This window comes from Grammomys surdaster, unplaced genomic scaffold (assembly GCF_004785775.1).
Source record: "Grammomys surdaster isolate TR1022 unplaced genomic scaffold, NIH_TR_1.0 126133, whole genome shotgun sequence".
Lineage (NCBI taxonomy): Eukaryota > Metazoa > Chordata > Mammalia > Rodentia > Muridae > Grammomys > Grammomys surdaster.
Window position 1 is genome coordinate 6255636 of NW_021620941.1, and position 18511 is coordinate 6274146.

Sequence of the window (18511 nt, forward strand, 5' to 3'; positions counted from 1 at the left end):
GAAAGAGAGGCCGATTTCATTTTACTGCTCAACAGGGCCTTGGTTTGAAGAGGATGAGGATGAGGTTCTGTGGTTCTGCCAGTGCTTAAAACCCACTTTTCCAAGCACAGCACTGCACATAATCCTGACATCAAGCTGCTTTCAGGGCCAGCTAAGTGCCAGGCCAAAGGATAATCCCTAATCCGCCTCGACACTTAGATGCTTGCCTCCTCTTCTCTCTGGCTTCTTCTGACATGTTAACCTCCCTCTCTTATGTTTCTGAAGATTAATGAGGGGGCTAGCCCAAATTTCCTCCCACAGATGTGAGTGAGTGAGGGGGTGGCTCTGGCTGGCCCCATCTCCCACACTGTGGCCCTCCCTTACCGTCTGGGAAATCAGGATGGCAGAGCTGTAGATCCTTGCAGGTACGGGCTGGGTTCTGCTGTGTGCCCAGTGGCCGCTTCATCTGCTCAATCTCCAGCTTCAGAGAGTTGAGGGAACCAAAGATCTCTTCCATGCCATCTGCATAATCCACGTAGCTCTCCCCAGCCCCATCATCCAGGAGCTGGCTGGCATCAATGTTCCGCCGAGTCCTGGATGCCTGAATTGGCAGGGGCTGGATGACCTCACCTGGAGGGCCCTGGGGTGTAGAAGAGAGAGCAGTTATGAGTAAGAGAGGATGAGAATGACCCTGTCCCAAGGGCAGAGTTAAGATGACTCTGAGCCAGAAGTCCGGGTCCCTCAGTCTCTGTGTAAGGTAGTGTTGGGGCTGGCAGCACCCAGCCACATCAAGCTTTTCTTGCATGTACATACAACCACAGAATCACACATGCAGACACAATATACACATACACACAATACAGAACACCACATATATCCATATGCATGTGTACATATAAACACATGCATCATCACACAGACTGTTATTTTAAAGTTTCTTCTGAGACTGAAACATTTAATCCTGTAGGTAAATACCTTAAAAAGTAAGATAAACAATTCAAAATAGCTTCAGGAAGTCCTTGAAACTGACTAGATTTACTAGGCCTCTCCCTGCCAAACTAAGCAATAGAAGCTGAGAGTCCCTCTCTGAGAAGTCGAGTTAAGCTACAAAGACCAGACCAGATGCCTGGAAGAAGTTTAGGTCAACTGGGCCACTTACAAAGGAAATTCTTCAATCCTTTGAGCTGCCTGTAGGCTGCACAGTTGCTCCAAGTTCCCAGCTTTGTGAGCTGTCACCCATGCTGGGGTAGGCTTTGAAGATACAGCTGTTTCTAAGTCATTTATGTTCCTGTAAGTAACCCCTCACCCATATTCCTGTTAGTAACCCCAATAAAAATCATGGTTCTCCAAGTTGGATTTGAACAGTATTCATACTTTGGTCTGTAGTGGGCTCCCTATCTGGGTGTGTTGGATCCCCCCCAAAAAAGTTTAGTCATACGACTAAACACATGCACAATATACATATAGAAATATGCATGGATATTTGTATGTGCCTGTTAATACATATACATATGCATAATACACACATAGAAATACACACATTCATGATCACACATATGCATACATATAGACATATAGAAACATCATATATGTATATATGCATATTCATATATACATGCACAATATGCACACAGAAACCCATATGTTTACATACACAATATAGGGAAACATACCTGCACATTAAAGAGGTATTTTGGCACATACACATGCACATAAACACATACCACACTCAATGAATTCATGTTCACAATACATATATGCACATGTATAATACCCATGTAGAAATATATAATACATATTTCATGTTGATACATATGTACATAAACACATATACATACATCTACACACATCATATTCACAAACATCCTCTGTGTTATGTATACATGTGCATGTTTATATACATGCATACACACATACATATAGAAATACACCTTCACATTTACAAATGCATGTTCATGCACATGCACAATACATAGACATAAATACACATACATACATATGCATGTGCATATCTGCACATACATATATATCTTAACAATATGTAAAGCAGCATACATACATATACATAGGGAAGCATATATATACATTTACATGTACATTTTCACATATGCATGTATTCACATGCACACACTTAAGCACACATATGTATACATGTTCACACACATGCATATAGCACAGAGAAACATATAGATACACCTGCACATGTATATGTACATGTTGATACATATATGAACACTTTATCTAATGCATATTTGTACATATGTATAGAGTACACACAAATGTACAAGTCCATATTTACAAGCAAACATGCATACAGACACACATTGTTACTTACACATATGAATACATACACACACAATTAAGTACACATATGTCTGTACAGCAACATGGCACACTTACATAGTCACATATACACACATACCACATAACATCCATGCACACGTACATTTCCTATCTCTCTGGCCAACAATCCTACCCAGGGCAAGTCAGCCAATGAGCCTGTTGATCGATAAGCCGATGAGACTCGCGGTCCCCTCTGCATCCCCAGGGTATGCCATGCGAGTCTCACTGCATCTCAGACAGCAAGCCCCACAAGCAGACAACCCCTCAGTTCCCCTTCACATGTCCCAGACTACTCACGGGTGGCCCAGGGAGTCCTGGGTGGCCTGCCTCGCCCTTCGGGCCGGTGGGACCCTGGGGAGAAAGCAACAAAGCAGTATTTGGTCGTGGGGCCTACTGTTTTCTGAATGACCTATTAGCTCCCAAAAGGCCAGGACAAAGGGACAAGGCCCGCAGGATTCTCTGTTCCAGAGGCCAGGCCCAGCTGCCTTGGCCTGAGATGGGCTAGGTTCATTTAGAAAGACAGGAGACAGGTGTCAAAAGAAGCAAAACCACCAACAAGCAGGTTTATGGAAGCATGGCAGCCGCATGGGCCATCAGGGAAATGTAAGCCCAACCTTCTGAGGGCCCTCATCTCAGCACAGCCAGCAGGATGGTTATCACAGAGACAAAAAGAAGTACGCAGAGGATGGGGTGGGGCTTGTGGGAACACAGAATGGCTCCGCCATGCTGGAAACCAAACAGAGATGGACATGCTACATGAGCTATTCCACCTCTGAGTGTGTCTGAGTCCGGTCTAAGTGATGCTCACACACCCATGTGGCTACTGCACTGACCACAATAGCTAAGATGCGGAGTCAACCTAGGTGTCCATCCAGCGAGTAAGTAAGGAATGTATTTTATACACACACAAGGAACATTGCTCAGTCATAAAGAAGGCCATCTTGTCTTTGTATGGGCAGCAGAGGGCAGAGGGCAGAGACAAGAACGGGAAGGGACAGACTAGAAATGCAATGTATAATAATTGGAACATTAACAGTTAATACGGAGCAGGATGCAGAACAGTGGTTTCAGAGGCTGGGGGAGGGGCAGGGCCTGGAGCACTGGGAGGATGGGCAAAAAGATGAGGGTACCAAACAAGGTTACACAGAAGGAATAAACCGGGAATTCTACAGCACAGTGGGGGACTGACACACACACACTAGCCGGCTAGGTTTCATGCATATCTAGAGAGGCTGGAGGGCTCCATACACATAGTAAGAGTTGAGACAGGAAATGCCAATGGCCCCAATTTGATCAGGACATGTCCTGTATACATAGTAAAAAGCCACATCAAGGCCTATAAGTACAGGTCATGATTGTTACATGTTAGCCCACGGCATCAAGAGGCTGCAGAATCTGGCAGAGCTGGCTAGTCTTACTTGATTTTCTCTCACCTTACCCTATAAACACCTACAATTAAAATAAGATTTAAAAACAGCCATCAGAAGAGCAATTGAATAGATACTTAAAAACAAAACAAAAACAAAAAACTAAAGATAAGAAATGCCAGTAACACAGTGTAATGAAGAAGAGGAGGTGTGAAGAGGATAGCTTTGAGTCGGGGTGGGGTCCAGTCTTAGGTGACTCCTCTCCCACCTATAAGGCAGTCTGAGGTGTCACAGCCCCATCAAGGCAGAGTCACTTACCGAAGAGCCTTTAGCACCTTTAGGACCTGGAGGGCCCTGCAGAGAGCAGAGGTCAGCACATCAGTAAACAGAAGGGCTTCTCAGATCTCAGTTTGCTTGGTCACCCCCAGAGTCCTGGCTGGTGGGCAGGAGGGTGGATGTGGCTGCCACTCACCCACCAGGAGGGTGTCTGATGGGAGGTCACCCTGCCCATAATGCTCAGCTGGGGAACAATGTTTGGATATCAAAAGCCAAAGGAGTCCCTGGGCTCCTGTGGGGCCTGGAAGGAATCAGCTGCTGGACACCCATGGCCATGTGGCCTCAAGGTCCAGCCTACACAGATCGGTGAGAGTGGGTAGAGCCCAGGGATGAGGCAATGATACTGGAGTGATGGATCCTCAAAATATAAGGGAGGCCAGGCTAGGTTCCTAAGAAAACAGGTCCCTCATTTTCAAGCCTGGACTGGGCTGGCCCTTCACATGCACACTGGGAATACGAGAGCCAAGACCATTCCCCTCCCTCTCCCCAGATGCTTACAAAGGATCTCCATTCTTTGTGAGGGGATTTAGGGATTAAAGTTTGTCCCTCCTTTCCCAAAACAAGATAATCAGAGGAGCAGCAACCCCTCTCCTGCTCCTGTCCCTTAGGACATCAAGGTTGTGTTCTATACAAACCAACCCCCGTTCAATCATCTCTCCTAACATCCTTTGGTTCTCTGGACAGACTCATCCATCCCCCATCTGTCCTTGTATCCACTGGGTCCTATACCCTTGCATCCGTCCCAGATACATACCGGCAAGCCAGGGGGACCAGGAGGCCCAAGTGGGCCAGAAGGACCTGTGATGCCCTGGAAAAGAGCAGAAAATGCAGGTTACCAGCTTTTAGATGAGGGTGGAATTGAGGGAGGTGACCCCTGTGAACCTGCAATGATTCCAGATTCCCTCCTAGGCCCCTTTCCAGGGACCATGAAACCTGGCTGGCAGCTGTGGTCAACCACTCTGGGTGGAGCTTACGTCATAGGGAGAGCCACCACATCTCCTCAATGGACTGAACTAATTGACTAAAACATCAAGCACAGGCTGAAGTCCCCAGGCTCAGCTCCCTACCCAGGCAGGAAGGAACTGTGCATTAAGACAGCACCTGTACTATACACTATTAGAACTCAGAAAAGTCTGCTCCAACCTCCTGCCCAGCTTGGCTCATAATGTTAGGCCTCACCACAGTGGACAGAGGAACAAAATAAATGTGTTTTCCAGCCACAGTTGACATCCCAGCCTCACAGGGAACAAAGTCCCTGGGCCTGGACCTCTGTGTCCCTAATAGATCCCATGCTTCTCAAGCCTGTACCCTGGAGATGCCTACTACCTGCAACCTGGCCAAGACCACAGTTTGTGGGGAGAAGTAAATACACATCTACATACAGAGCTACACAAGTCTGAGTGCCCATGAAGCCTGGGGACATGTGACTGTCAGAAAAATGTCAACAGTGACTGAGGCAGGGCTCCAAGGAGCCTCATCCTTCCAATATGACCCAAAGAGGGATGTCTGCTGTTTCCTCCGCCCCTTCAGGCTCCCAACACCCCCACAACCTGCTGTCTTTAGGGATAAATGTAGGCGTGGTAAGCAAAGGACCCCAGATGTGAGTGCTGTCATACGGTGGGAACAGTGTAGGGATCCCACTGTGATGAGTGGGGATTCTCTCCAGTGCCACACACAGCGATGAGTGGGGATTCTCTCCAGTGCCACACACGGCGATGAGTGGGGATTCTCTCCAGTGCTACACACGGATTGCCCCTCTTGAGCTTGGGACTCTCCTCCATTTCCCCTCCTGCCGTCAAATCTCTGCTATGGCTCACCAAGACTGCAAACTAACCAGCTACAGTGGATTCCAGGATAAGCCTGAGGTCAGATGTGGGCATCTGCGGCAAGGTGGGCCAGGACGTTAGTGGCCATTGCTCTGCCTCACTCCTCAGGTGAAGTTGCTAGCCTGCCACCATCTTCTGCCCAGCTAGTCAGCTCAGAGGCTTTTGAATGGAGTTGGAGAGGAGAAGGATCTGCTGCTAAGACCTCCTGATTCTGAGGATCCTTGTAGCAGTGAGGAGAGAGCTCCTGCCTCCACTTGAGACCTGGCTTTGGGGTGTGTTCTAACTTGTGTTTCTGGGACCTAGCTAAGTCCAAGCCTCACTGGGCTATCTGCAAAGCAAGATTTGTGATTCCATGGCAATGAGGGCATCCTCTCCACCTCCCTAGGAAACTAGAAGTTGCTCCCAGGATGTCAGTTACTATGTATATACCTGCTCTCCTTTAGGACCAGATGAGCCCTGGGGCCCTGGGAGTCCTCGGTCACCCTTTTCACCTTGCTCACCCGGAGGTCCGATGAGTCCAATCAGGCCTGGATGACCCTGTGAGAAAATGGAGCCATGACAGTTATCCATGCTACCAGTGCTCCGAGTCCACCACACAGTGGGCCAGGTGGCCTGGCACATAGCCATGACTCAGGGAAATATGTCAAAGTCAACATGTTGGAGAGTGAAAGTGAGCAAAGACAGGCCAAGTGACAAGACAGGTCTCATGGCTCCTTGCTAGTAAGGAATGTATTTGAAGAAACACTCGGAGAGCCACACAGCTGAGCAGGAAAGCATTTGACCAGCATGTGTGAGGCCCTGGGTTCAGTCCCACAGTACTCCCACCATCTCTGGCATCTTCTGACGAGAAGCCTACAGGGGCACCCAGGCTCAGAGACCACGGGATTTTCCTGAGAGTTTGTATCTATGTTTTTACTTAGGAAACATTCTGACTTTTGGTAAGCATGTCTCCTTTTCCTGCAAGGCCTGAGGCTGACACAGAATGGAAACAACTGCTGAGAACTAAGGGCAGTACATTCATCTGAACGTCTTTCAAGAGAAAAGCCCCGTATCTGCCGCATACATATTTTGGTCTCGTACGAGCATCTCCACTGTTCTGGAAGGACTTCTGAGTGGAAGCTTCTCTGTGAGCAGCTGTTTGTCTTGCAAGCTTGTTTATTTACAAATAAATCGTTAGGAGGAGAAAAGTCACCATCCGTTAATGAAGCCACCAAGGCTCTAGAAGATTCTCATCAATTCTGGGGCTTCTAGGACTCCTGGCATGCAGACATGAGTCACAGTCCTGTGTGTATTTCTCTTTTGTTGATCTACCTCAGGGTCCCACCCATGACAGCCACAGCAGGTACTTGGGGGTGGGTCACTAACTCCTGGGACTGAGTTAACAGTGCTGTGATTGCAATGTTGGGGTCCCCTAAGTCTCAGCTCACCTTTTCACCTTTGGGACCGGAGTCTCCTTTGAGGCCAGGGAGTCCTGGAGGACCCTGTAGGAGAGGGGGGAGGAGTCAGTGTCCTTGTCCCAGGGGGCTCCAGTACACCAACAATACAGACACAGTGACAGTGCGTGTTGCTTACCATGGGGCCTGGTGGACCATCGGGGCCTGGGGATCCCGGAAGGCCTTGCTCACCCTGAAACAGAGTCCGTTGGTGTAATTCTGTGCCTCCATCAGCACCCCTCCCTTACCTCAGGCTTGACAGGCCACTTACCACAGGACCAGGGATCCCACGGAGACCATCAGGGCCAGGCTTCCCAGGGGCCCCTTGGGGGCCAATGGGGCCAGTCTTCCCAGGAGGGCCTTCTAAGCCAGCTTCTCCCTGCATAGGAGGATGCAGATGTTCAGAGGCTCAAAGGGTCCAGCCCTAAAATCCCTGGGGTGCTGCAGAGGTGCTCCCATGTGTTCTAAGTTGTGCCACACCCCACCTTCCTGTGGAGGCTGACTTAGCCCAAGCTCCATTCTGTAATCCAAACACAGTGGCTCCCTGACTCCTGCTGACCACAGAAGGTCACCCACCTGGTGCCAGGCCACACAGTACCCAGAGGCAGAGCTCACCAAGTCTCAAAGAGGGATGGCAAATGTTTCCATCTTGGCTGTGGGGGGTCACCTCACGGCAAGAGTGGCTGGGCATTCCAGTGGCTCCACATAGACCTCTCAGGTAGTGGTTATCCCAGTCTCCCAAGGCCTTACTTCCTATGCGTGCTGCCTTCCCCTCTGTCATAGGTCAAAGACTGGGCGTGATCTCACCCTGCCCTCTTTCTGCCTACTCCTCTGGTTTCTTCACACTCCCTTAGGCTCCCTGACCCTTCCCACCTTCCTCTGCATTCCAGCTCCTCTGTCCTCAGGCTATGCCCCACCACTGCCCCAAGCTCTTTCAGGCCCACAGATGACAGCCACCACAGTAACTCACCTTGGCTCCTTTCTCTCCCTGCCTGCCTTCAGGGCCTGCAGGGCCCGGGGGACCCTAGAAAACCAAGAGAACAACAAAGTCTTGAGTTTGGAGACCAGGCCTAGAGTTCAGAGAAGCTACAAGGTATGAGGCCACCCTGGACCACTTGCTAGAGAAGATGCAGGTACCCATATGGGGGTCCCACAGCTCCAGGTGCTGGCAAGGCCTCTGGTGGATCTAGAGATGCCTTAGGTGCTTTGCATACAGAAGGCCCTCTCCTGTCTGTGCACTCTTTAGCTCAAGTGCTGCAGTCCAGGCACCCACCAGAGCTTGTATCACAGACATCTGTTCCTAGGCCTGGTCTCCTCTATCATAATGATCTAAGGACCAGGAGAGCCCAGCTTTTGAAGATGTTTTTCCCCACCTGACAGTATAATGGCTATGTCGTTATTTTTGTCACTGGCCATCTTAAAACACCCCTAATCTAGACTCTGCTTCCTCAGAGGTTATTCCACATAGCTATGTCACCTCCACCTATCTGCGACCTGTTGAGTGTGTCCCACATTTCAGATCCATGTACCCTCTTCAGGGACTCCACAAGAGGTAGAGGGATTTGTGCAGGAAGCAGCCAGCAAGTGGGGATTGGGGTACAGAAGGACTTACCCTCTTTCCTGGGGGCCCAGACGGACCAGGTTCACCAGTAGGGCCCGGGGACCCCTGGTTAGGAGAAAGAACACAGAGCGTTAGAAATCTGTCCCATCAGGACACACGACTATGCTGCCCACAGCCAAGGAAACACACAGAAATATAGTCCTTTCCATGGCTAGCCCTGCACAGCCCCCTCTCATGTGTGAGCATAGCAAGTCCACAACAAAGTCCCTACAGCCTTCACGTGCTGCGCCCTGTTGGTGGCACTCAAAGAATCCAACTCACATCCCATGGGATCCCCAAAGAGATCCCCTGGGGCATGCTTGTGGCTGGCACTCTGCTGCCTGGTCTCCAACACATTACCATCACCTATCTCTCATTTTCAGAAGGAGCAAGCTAGAGCCCAAGGCAGGGCCTTGGGGAACATGTACAGACAGGACACATCTGGCTCACAGCCTGTGTCCCCAGCCCTTCATTTCTACTGTTGCCTGTCTCAGATCAGTAACACAAGTATTTGCTCTTGGGTCAGTGATATGGTTGGATGGCCTCTGAAACCCAGGCTCATATCAAATTGTCCTTGTGCTGGTATTGACAGGAGGGGCCTGCTTATCAGATCATGTGAGTATGCATTGACTTCATCACTACCAGAGAAATGGGGGAATTATAAAAAGGGATTAAGCCCACCTCCCCCTTCCCATAATTTCATGATGACATCCACTACAGTATTATTATTATTTGAGACAGGGTCTTACTCTGAAACCAAGGCTGACCTTGAACTCATTATGTAGACCAGAAAGGCCTCAAATTTGTAGTAATCCTCCTGCCTCAGTTTCCTGAGTGCTGGAATCAGAAGCATGAACCACCATATCTGTTCTTGCCCTGTTAAGCCACAGCACCCAATGCCCTACCTGATAAGGCCCCTCTATCTTGACGTTCTAGCCTGAAGCACTAAGTTCAACACACTTATCTTGTTTTAATCACAGTCTGTAACATTTATATTAGCAGTAAAAAGACCTTGACAGGTGTTCCTAGGAGGTAGTCCCAACTTGGGTGTGGACTGAAGAGACCTCAGACAGAGGTAGACCAGTCTAGGTACCTGAAGAATTCACCTGGTACTGTCCCAAAGAGACCACTTTACATTAAAATAGCTGCTGAAGGCCAAGTGGCCACAGTTACAGGATGCCAGGCTTCTCAGAGGGGCTGTACGCCTGCTGGTCAGCTTTGGCTGACATTCAGGGTGAGATCTGAAGCTCTTTGCAGAGGAGCCCTTGGAGCTTTGGACAGGTCCTCTGCTGAGATGCATACCCACCCTTCCTTTGGAGGAAGGGTTCCAGCCTTCACCAAATCCTTGGGGCCCCTGAGCTGTGCCTACAGTCAAGAGGTTTGGGCTTCTCATAAAGACCTGAGAATGCAGAAAGGCTCCCACCAGAAAGCCATCAGACCCCATACTCACTGTCTGCCCAGGTTCACCATCATCCCCTTTGTCACCGGGTGGGCCATCTTGACCCTGTGGGAACAAAGAAAGTTGCTTCTACCTCACAGACCAAGTTCATCCTCCAGCCCAAGTGTGTCCTCAGATTCTTTCCCAAACCCAAATGCTTGGCATTGGAACAGGGACAGCCTGGAGAGGTGCTGTGTCCTTGAGAGTAGAGGGGTGGAGGCAGAGAGCAGGAAAACAGGGGTGACAAGAGGCATAAGAGATGAGATGGACACTTACTGCGGGTCCTGGCTCTCCAGGGGGACCAGGGTCTCCAGGAAAGCCCACGGGGCCCTGAGAAGAGAGAAGGAAGCTATCAGCAGCCTGGCACCCTCTGCCTGGCCCACCATGACCCAGGTCACAAGAAAAGGGACCATCCCAACACCTCCAGCACTTTTGATCAGGGGACCCCTATCCTGAAGAGTCCACAGAGCAGCAGACCCACCCATGAGGCAGGCCTGGGTGGGCAGCAGCCTTCTGCTCTTCAGAGACTAGGGAGGGCAGATGTCTTGCCTACACATCTACTCTGGTGACTTCTGATGCAAAATTTGGGGACAGCAGGTGAATGCACTTTCCCCTGAGACTGAAGGCCTTTCATCAGGACCTGCCTGAGTCCCAGCCCAATGTGGCTTCTGTCCCATGCATCCCTGCTCCCCTCTTACACGGAGTCTCACCAGGAGCTGGTGTAGACACCTCCAGACAAAATTACCCCTAAGGCACACAGCATCCACACAGCTGTCCCCAGATCAGGGTGTACATGATGTGGGCACTCAGGGACTCAGAACGGCCTGTGTGCGGGGGCACTGCCCGACACCACCGCATCTAGCATTACTCACGGGGCTGCCTTTGGGGCCATCATCTCCAGGAGGGCCTTTGGGTCCAGGGGGTCCAGCAGCACCAGAGGGGCCAGCCTCTCCCTTCTCCCCTCTTTCTCCTTTAGGTCCCTGTGGAGGAAGAGGCTATGATTCAGTTCTCAGAGCCCGCTGGGTGCTCACCTAGAGCCTGAAATGTGCTGGCCTATAGTAAACTATCTATGGATTCTTTGTTGCACCTCACCGGCAGCTCTTTCCTAGCATCCCCTGGGTTCCAGGATGAGGATGGTTACTGTCCTTGCTTCCTATTCTCCATAGCAACCCCCATATGTAACACGGGACAGGCAAAGAGCCATGGCCTTCTCAAATCTCCGAGGCCTAGGCTCAGCTCTATGTTAGGGCTTGCTCTTGAGTTAATAAAAGGCAGTTAGGGTTACTTGGGGCATCTCCAGCCCCATGGTTCTCAGGCATGGGAAACTGAGGCATCTCAGTCCCCCAGAATGCTTCCTGGGCCTGACCACACCCCAACCTTTAGAGGCCTGGCTATTCTCAGGCTAGCCTTGAACGTTTGCGTCAGCAAAGTAGAGATGGTCTCAGTCACAACAGCCTGTGAAAGGGCCTATGTACCACAGAGGGTAGTTGCTGGCAGCCGTAAGTTGTGGGGTCATTGCTAGGGTCTGCCCGTGTACACACATGTGCTCACCCCCACATTTGTGCACATGAATGCACATAAGCTCACTCCACACTGTGTGCCACACTTTCCCACCACAGTTCTATAGTGTGTGGCACAGCAGGGTCATGACTCCCATTTCACAGGAGGGGAAACTGAGGCAAAATTGAAGCTTCTGGTCCAGTGCCTTGTCAATGTTTCCACTGGGCACATCCTACCCTTCCTCCAGGGCCACACTTACCAGGGGACCTCCTTCTCCTGGAAGGCCAGGCTGTCCGACTTCACCAGGGTCCCCCTAAGGAGACAAGTCAGTGTTAGAAGGTTCCCTCACTGAGGTGATAGAGGAGGCTCCATGTGCCAGCACCTGCCCATCTGCCCATTCTTCCTGCCACTCCTTGGGCATCTGGTGTCCAGGACTCTGTGGAATCACGGTTATTGTCTCCAGACTCACAGAAATGCAGTGGGAAGCCAATTAGGAAGAAAGAGTGTGTGAGGGATGAGGGGGAATTGGGGGGGTGAGGGGTAGGATACTGTTCAAATCACAAGGAACACCAACTAAAGGCTGCCCCAAGCAGGTGCTCTGCTTCCTGACCACGATTGTGATGTGATCACCCCTCACACCCTTGCCACCATTCCTTCCCCACTAACACGAGACAAACAAGCCTGGAAGCCTTTAGGTTTTCTCAGGTATTCTGTCCCAGCAATGGGACACGTAACTAACACAGGATGCTAAGTAGGGCAGAGTGCAGAGCCCCAGCGCATTCTCCTGCAGCACTGAAACAGGCAGGAAGGGCCTGTGGGGTGGTGGCAAGGGAAGGCAGTGCAGAGGTGAGGCAGGAAGGAGGAGACAGCAGGGTTTTACCCCTGCACCCATTTCTCTGACCTTTTATATCATAAAGAACAAGAGCAGAGAAGCATGTGCTGAGCATAACATCCCACATCAGAAGCAAGGCCTTGCAAGGGCAGGCAGTAGGCTTCCAACCCTCCCGAGGCCCAAGATGGCTTCCTAAGGCCACGTTCTCAGCATTCTGTGGAGCTCAGTCTCACACTGAAACTGTCATGGTTCCCACTCACATGTATTCATGCTCACACGTGTGTATTCAGAAGCATGTGTGCACACATTCACGCATATTCATGCCCACACTCAGGCTCATTGCACTCAGTCTCAAGGGCTAGGCCCTAACACCAACCAGAAGGAATGACAAGGCCCTAGCTGTGAGAGCAGGCCATCAGAGAAGCTCAGTGTGGAGGGAGAAAGGGCTGATTTTTACCAGCTCTGAACTGGACAGAAGGAGGCTGTGAGGCTTGGAGATCGGATGGGCACATTATTGCTTTAGATTTTGCAAATGGCTGTTACAAATGAACACTGTCAGAACTCCCACCTCGGGTTCATGAGTCTACTCACGAGTCACAATGGGGATGATGGGAGTGTCTCTGCACAAACACACACACATACATGCACACACATATGCACATACACAAATGCACACATGCACACACATATAGGCACACGAGTGTATATACACACTGGCACACAGGACTGTGTGTACACACAAACACACTACTTCTCATGCAGCGGTGCAGCAGACATTAATAAGGAGACAGACATCACCTTTTCTCCAACTGCACCAGGGTTGCCAATCCCTCCAGGAGGACCCTGTGGCCCATCAGCACCTGGAGCTCCAGAGGGTCCTCGAGGGCCTGGTGGACCAGGAGGGCCCTAGGAAGAAGAAAGGCCATTGAGCAAGACAAGACGTCAATATTCTGTAAAACGAAAACTAGGAGAGCCATATCAGGTCTCAATGGCTCACTTACCATCTGACCCACGTCTCCTGTCTCGCCCTTTTCTCCTGGAGGTCCTGGTAAACCCTGTGGACAGAAAACTGTGATGAGGTGCCACTCTGTGAGAGACACACATGGCTTTCAGGATCACCACTCCCATGATGGTCCCTGAAGGCCCTGAAACCATGAATTTGCCTCCACGGAAGGATTTTTCCTGCTTCCAGGGCTCAAACAGCTGATGACATAATCAGAGGAGAATGCAAAGATTTATGGGCAACAGTGCTTATGGTGGCTTCCCATAAAACGATGAACCTAATGAGCCAGCAGCAGGGAACCTTCCGGATAAATCAAGTCCCCACCATATGCCAAATACTACCAGTAACTAAAAACTGTGTTTTCCAAAATAAAGTCTTGTTCAAAGAATACTTAATGGCATTCAATATGCTTCATAAGATAAAATAAAGGCTGGTGTGTGCTTTACAGCACATGGCTAGCTTGAGGTTTACTGACATCAGGGAGAGTAGTGTGGTAGGAACAGGTGACCTAGAGGGCACTGACTGAGGTGGGCTGGGTTGATGACTGTCACTTCTAGGTGCTGTGTTTAGATGATGACTTTGTACCCCTTTCTTACAGGACACTATTTCCCAGGATTCTGCAGTAAATGTGGAAACAGCTTTGACTCTGTGTGTGTGTGTGTGTGTGTGTGTGTGTGTGTGTGTGTACATGCACATATGCGCACACAAATGCAAACACATGTGTTTGGACTCATAGGATACCAGCAGCAATACTTTTTACTACTGGGGCTCAATTTCCCTATTCTTAAAATGACAGGAAGAATGGACCCAGCAAGAGACTGACACCTCTGCTGGAGGGTCCTGGGAAGCTCTGTGGTTACCTGCAATCCCACTGGCCCTGGCGGTCCTGGGAAACCTCTTGAGCCTTCATCTCCTTTCTGCCCAAACAGGCCTTGCTGTCCACGAGGGCCAGGTTCACCATCTGCTCCCTGGAGGAAGGAAGTGAGCATGGGTGAGCTCACATGAATGGACAACAGGTTGAGAGGCAGGCCTTGCTGTATCATCTGACACAGATACTCACAGAAGGGCCTGGCTGTCCAATGGGGCCTTGAGGACCGGTAGGCCCAGGAGGACCCTGTAGGTGTCAAACAGAGACATAATTATTTTGGAATTGTAGATGAATCCAGGAGTAGATTAATTCTGACTCCAGAAGTGGCTGGCTTGTACAGGATGTGATTTATCAGTCTGCAAATGTACCAGGCATCAGAGGAACACCAACTATTAACATAATAGCACAAGCCAGGTTATAAGCTTTGAGAAGTGTGACAGGCTCTCAGTTCAACCATGATCATGTTGCTATGGATAACAGAAGCAGAACAGGTCATTATGCGTCCTCTCTGCAACTGCCACACACCCTGTTGTGGCACATGGGGCCCCTGGGACAAGGATCAGAAGCCTCAGATATCCTAAGCACTGAGCTGGGAAGGCACCACCATGACACCTGATCTCATTCCATCCTTAAGAATCTATCACTATGAGCGTAGGAACAGAGAGAAAGAGAAAAGCCATAGGAACAGAGGCCCTGCTATTGGAGACCAAGAGTCCTGTAGAGAAGCCTGGTGATGTCACCTCAGGAGTAAGGACACTGACATTAATCTGAGGCTCAGATGAGTCCCCAGTTTGGAGGGGGCTCTTGGCACTGGAGAGGGCTGGTGTGGGTCACCTGGCTGAAGTACCCACACCCTAGCATCTCTGAGTGCCTGAAAGGCCAAGGTACAAATGGATGCTCTGCCTCTGCAGAGCTCTGTGGTCCTTAGTGCTGGGCCCCCAGGCAGACACATGAGTGATCATGGCCTCACGCCAAGAGATTCTCTCACACACCTGAACATACATGAATGCATGCATGTGCAATGGACATTCTCAGGAAAGAAAGCCAACTGGTGTGATCCAGGAGTTGGCAGTGCTGGATTCTGGAGTAGGAACGCAGGGTATACATTCTGCGCTCAACAGAAGCCCCTGCACACTCACACTCTTACCTGCTCGCCTTTGTCACCCTTGCTTCCTTTCTGCCCTGGCTCTCCGATCTCTCCCTGAGGATGAACAGGGAGGATGCTGTTAGTGTGTGCCTTTCTTGGTCCCAGGTCTCACCAACAGAAAGCATTTCCTTATATAACTTGATATCCTTTCTGATTTTGATGTCTGTCTGTACATAGATGTTCCTGTGTGTGTGTGTGTGTGTGTGTGTGTGTGTAGGTACATATTCACATGCGTGCATGTGGCCTGTATGTATGTCTGTACACTGCATGTGGGCACTCTGAGGAGGCCAGAAGAGGGTGTTGGATCCCTTGAAATTGAAATTACAGGCAGTTGAGAGCTACCATGTAGGTGCTGGGAACTGAACCCCAGATAAGAGCAGCAGTGCTCTGAATCACTGAGCCGTCTCTGCAGACCCCCTACTTGCTGTCTGTTTCATTTCTCAACGGCCTTGAACTTGCCTCTGTAGACCAGGCTATCCAGCCAGAGAACCCAAAGATCTTCCTGTTTCTATCTACCAGTTCTGAGATTATAGACATGCCGCCATACCTGGCTTTTATAAACAAGGGTTGGGGAATGTCAAACTCATGTCCTAAGCTTGAAAGACAAGCACTTTACTGACTGAGACACTGCCCCAGTTTCCTTTGTGATATTTGGATTATTGCCAAGGTGCCAATAGTAGGCATGGTGCCGTGGTGGTCTAATGTCCTTTCTGGTGTTTCTGTCAGATTGCCTCCCACACAGAGACATAAGACTAAGACGTCCTTTGTGCAGAGGTGACAAAGTCAGAAATATCACCAGAGAGCTATGACAAATGGAGATGGCCCTGAAGAGCTAAGCTGCACCGTCTTTCCTTAATGAAGTATAAAATCCAGGCTCCTCTGTAATGGTATCAGAAATAGCAATAAAAACAGCTTCGATCATTCAAGAGAAGACACTTAAAAATAGACTCGGAGTAAAATCTCATTAAATCCAGCCCCACACAGTCCTGGTCTGAAAGGGTTCAGGAGGGAGCAGGGAGCAATTTCTTCAGCTCTGGCTGAGATCTGCACACGGCTCAGGCAACAGCAGAGTTGCTGAGGAGCTGAGTGCTTTCCAGGCTCCTCCCACCCACCCAACACACACACACTATAGGTCTTGTTTGTTGTCATTTATTTGTGTGCTAACTTCAAAATCACCCCCTCATGCCAGGTTGAAGGGGCACAGCAGAGCTCTGCCAGACAAATCCTCTTTATCATATACACTGCTGTTTAAACACCCACGGCCTGCCTGGCCACATAAACTCCAACAGCTGCATACCTTATCTCCATCTTCTCCAGGAGGACCCACGGGGCCGGCTGGTCCAGGGAGGCCCACAGGACCTTGGAGGCCATCTCGGCCAGCTGGGCCTTGCGGACCTTTCTCACCCTAGAGAGGACAGGCAATTCAGACTCAATAGGGTTTCGTGCCATGGCTCCTTACCCCAGAGAGGGACACAGGGGTGGGAAGCTGGGGCTGTGAGGGAATGGTTAGGGCCATCATAGTCCTAACATAACAGTCAGTGGCATGGAAACCAATTCCAACCAGTCTGGACCCTGAGTAGTAGGCACCTTGCTATGCCAGAGCCTCGCTCAGAGTGGCACATGACTAACCTCATTGACTCTGCCCCATACAATTTGGTCTGAAATGGTTGAGAGGGAGGCAGGGAGCAACGAAGAAGGGCCATTCATTAGGGATGAGGAAATGGAGGCACAGTTGATACTGAGGTTTGGGCATGCAATGGCAAAGGCTTGGTGCTCTATGGAGGCTGTGGGAATGTGAGGAGCTGGAGGTAGTGAGAGGAAGGACAGCACCATACTTGTTCTGGAGAGTAAGAACCTGCCCACCCCCTCCCTGGCTGTCATGAGGTGAGCAGCTCTGACCCAGCATGTCCTTCCGCCACGATGCTCTCTCTCTCACTATAGACCCAAAACAATGGAGCCAACCACAAACTGAAACCTCTGGAACAACAGGGCCCAAACAAATCCTTTGTTTTAAGTAGTTTCTCTCAGATATTTGTCAAAGTGACAGGAAGCAGAGCTTGTGAATGTAAGTCTCTGAGCCTGTTTGGGTTCCTTCAAGCTGGTGAGCAGAGATCCCACTGTGCTCCAGGACAGCCTGAGCAGCCACTTCTGCAAACTGTGTTATTCTGTCAATTCTTTGTGAACACCCTGCCTGTGAACACACAGACATGCATATGCACACATACATGTGACATGTGAGCACACACATATACATATGCACAAATAAACAGACATGCATGTCTGTGGTTTACACACAGGATATTATACACAAGCATAATACACACACATGCATACACACACATGTGCACATGCACACTCACATATATACATGCATGGCAGGCACACAGCATGCCATGCATGCACACAGACATATACAAAGTTATCTTTTCTGCCTTCAGAACTCTGACTTTCTTTGCTCATGACTGCCCCTTTATAACCCTGTGATCTCACTAGTTCCTGCTATGCTTGGTTTTGATGAGATACCATCACCCGTAAGCAACAGCATTTTCTCACCTCAGCTAGGAGTTCCTTTCTTCCAGTGTCACAAAGAATAAAATTGTGTGCAACAGGAGGGGAATACAGATGCTTGGTTAGCCCATCCCATCCTTCCTGCACCTCACTCCCTCTCTTCAAAATCAGTCAGTCTTCCCTAAGCTAGTAAGTGTTCTGGCAGGTCCAGGGTTTCCAGGATCACAGGCTGTCCCTGCGATCATTCCCTGTCAAGTTGGGAGTTTGCAGAGACCTCAAACACACTCTCTCTCTCTCTCTCTCTCTCTCTCTCTCTCTCTCTCTCTCTCTC

At 49.9% G+C, this 18511-nt stretch overlaps 1 protein-coding gene across 2 annotated transcripts in view; it reads right to left on the minus strand.

Moving 5' to 3' along the window:
* The window catches only part of Col5a1 (collagen type V alpha 1 chain), a 152156-nt gene that overhangs the window by 14286 nt on the left and 119359 nt on the right, over positions 1 to 18511 (minus strand). For both annotated transcript variants that reach the window (XM_028757100.1, XM_028757101.1), the window contains exons 43-62: positions 16970 to 17077; positions 15673 to 15726; positions 14718 to 14771; positions 14518 to 14625; positions 13656 to 13709; positions 13453 to 13560; positions 12082 to 12135; positions 11195 to 11302; positions 10599 to 10652; positions 10335 to 10388; positions 8897 to 8950; positions 8255 to 8308; positions 7556 to 7663; positions 7424 to 7477; positions 7279 to 7332; positions 6281 to 6388; positions 4780 to 4833; positions 4008 to 4043; positions 2620 to 2673; positions 364 to 619 (exon numbers count right to left, since the gene is read on the minus strand). In XM_028757100.1, the coding sequence (XP_028612933.1) occupies positions 364 to 619; positions 2620 to 2673; positions 4008 to 4043; positions 4780 to 4833; positions 6281 to 6388; positions 7279 to 7332; positions 7424 to 7477; positions 7556 to 7663; positions 8255 to 8308; positions 8897 to 8950; positions 10335 to 10388; positions 10599 to 10652; positions 11195 to 11302; positions 12082 to 12135; positions 13453 to 13560; positions 13656 to 13709; positions 14518 to 14625; positions 14718 to 14771; positions 15673 to 15726; positions 16970 to 17077 (1588 nt within the window). The remainder of the gene's footprint in view (positions 1 to 363; positions 620 to 2619; positions 2674 to 4007; positions 4044 to 4779; positions 4834 to 6280; positions 6389 to 7278; positions 7333 to 7423; positions 7478 to 7555; positions 7664 to 8254; positions 8309 to 8896; positions 8951 to 10334; positions 10389 to 10598; positions 10653 to 11194; positions 11303 to 12081; positions 12136 to 13452; positions 13561 to 13655; positions 13710 to 14517; positions 14626 to 14717; positions 14772 to 15672; positions 15727 to 16969; positions 17078 to 18511) is intronic.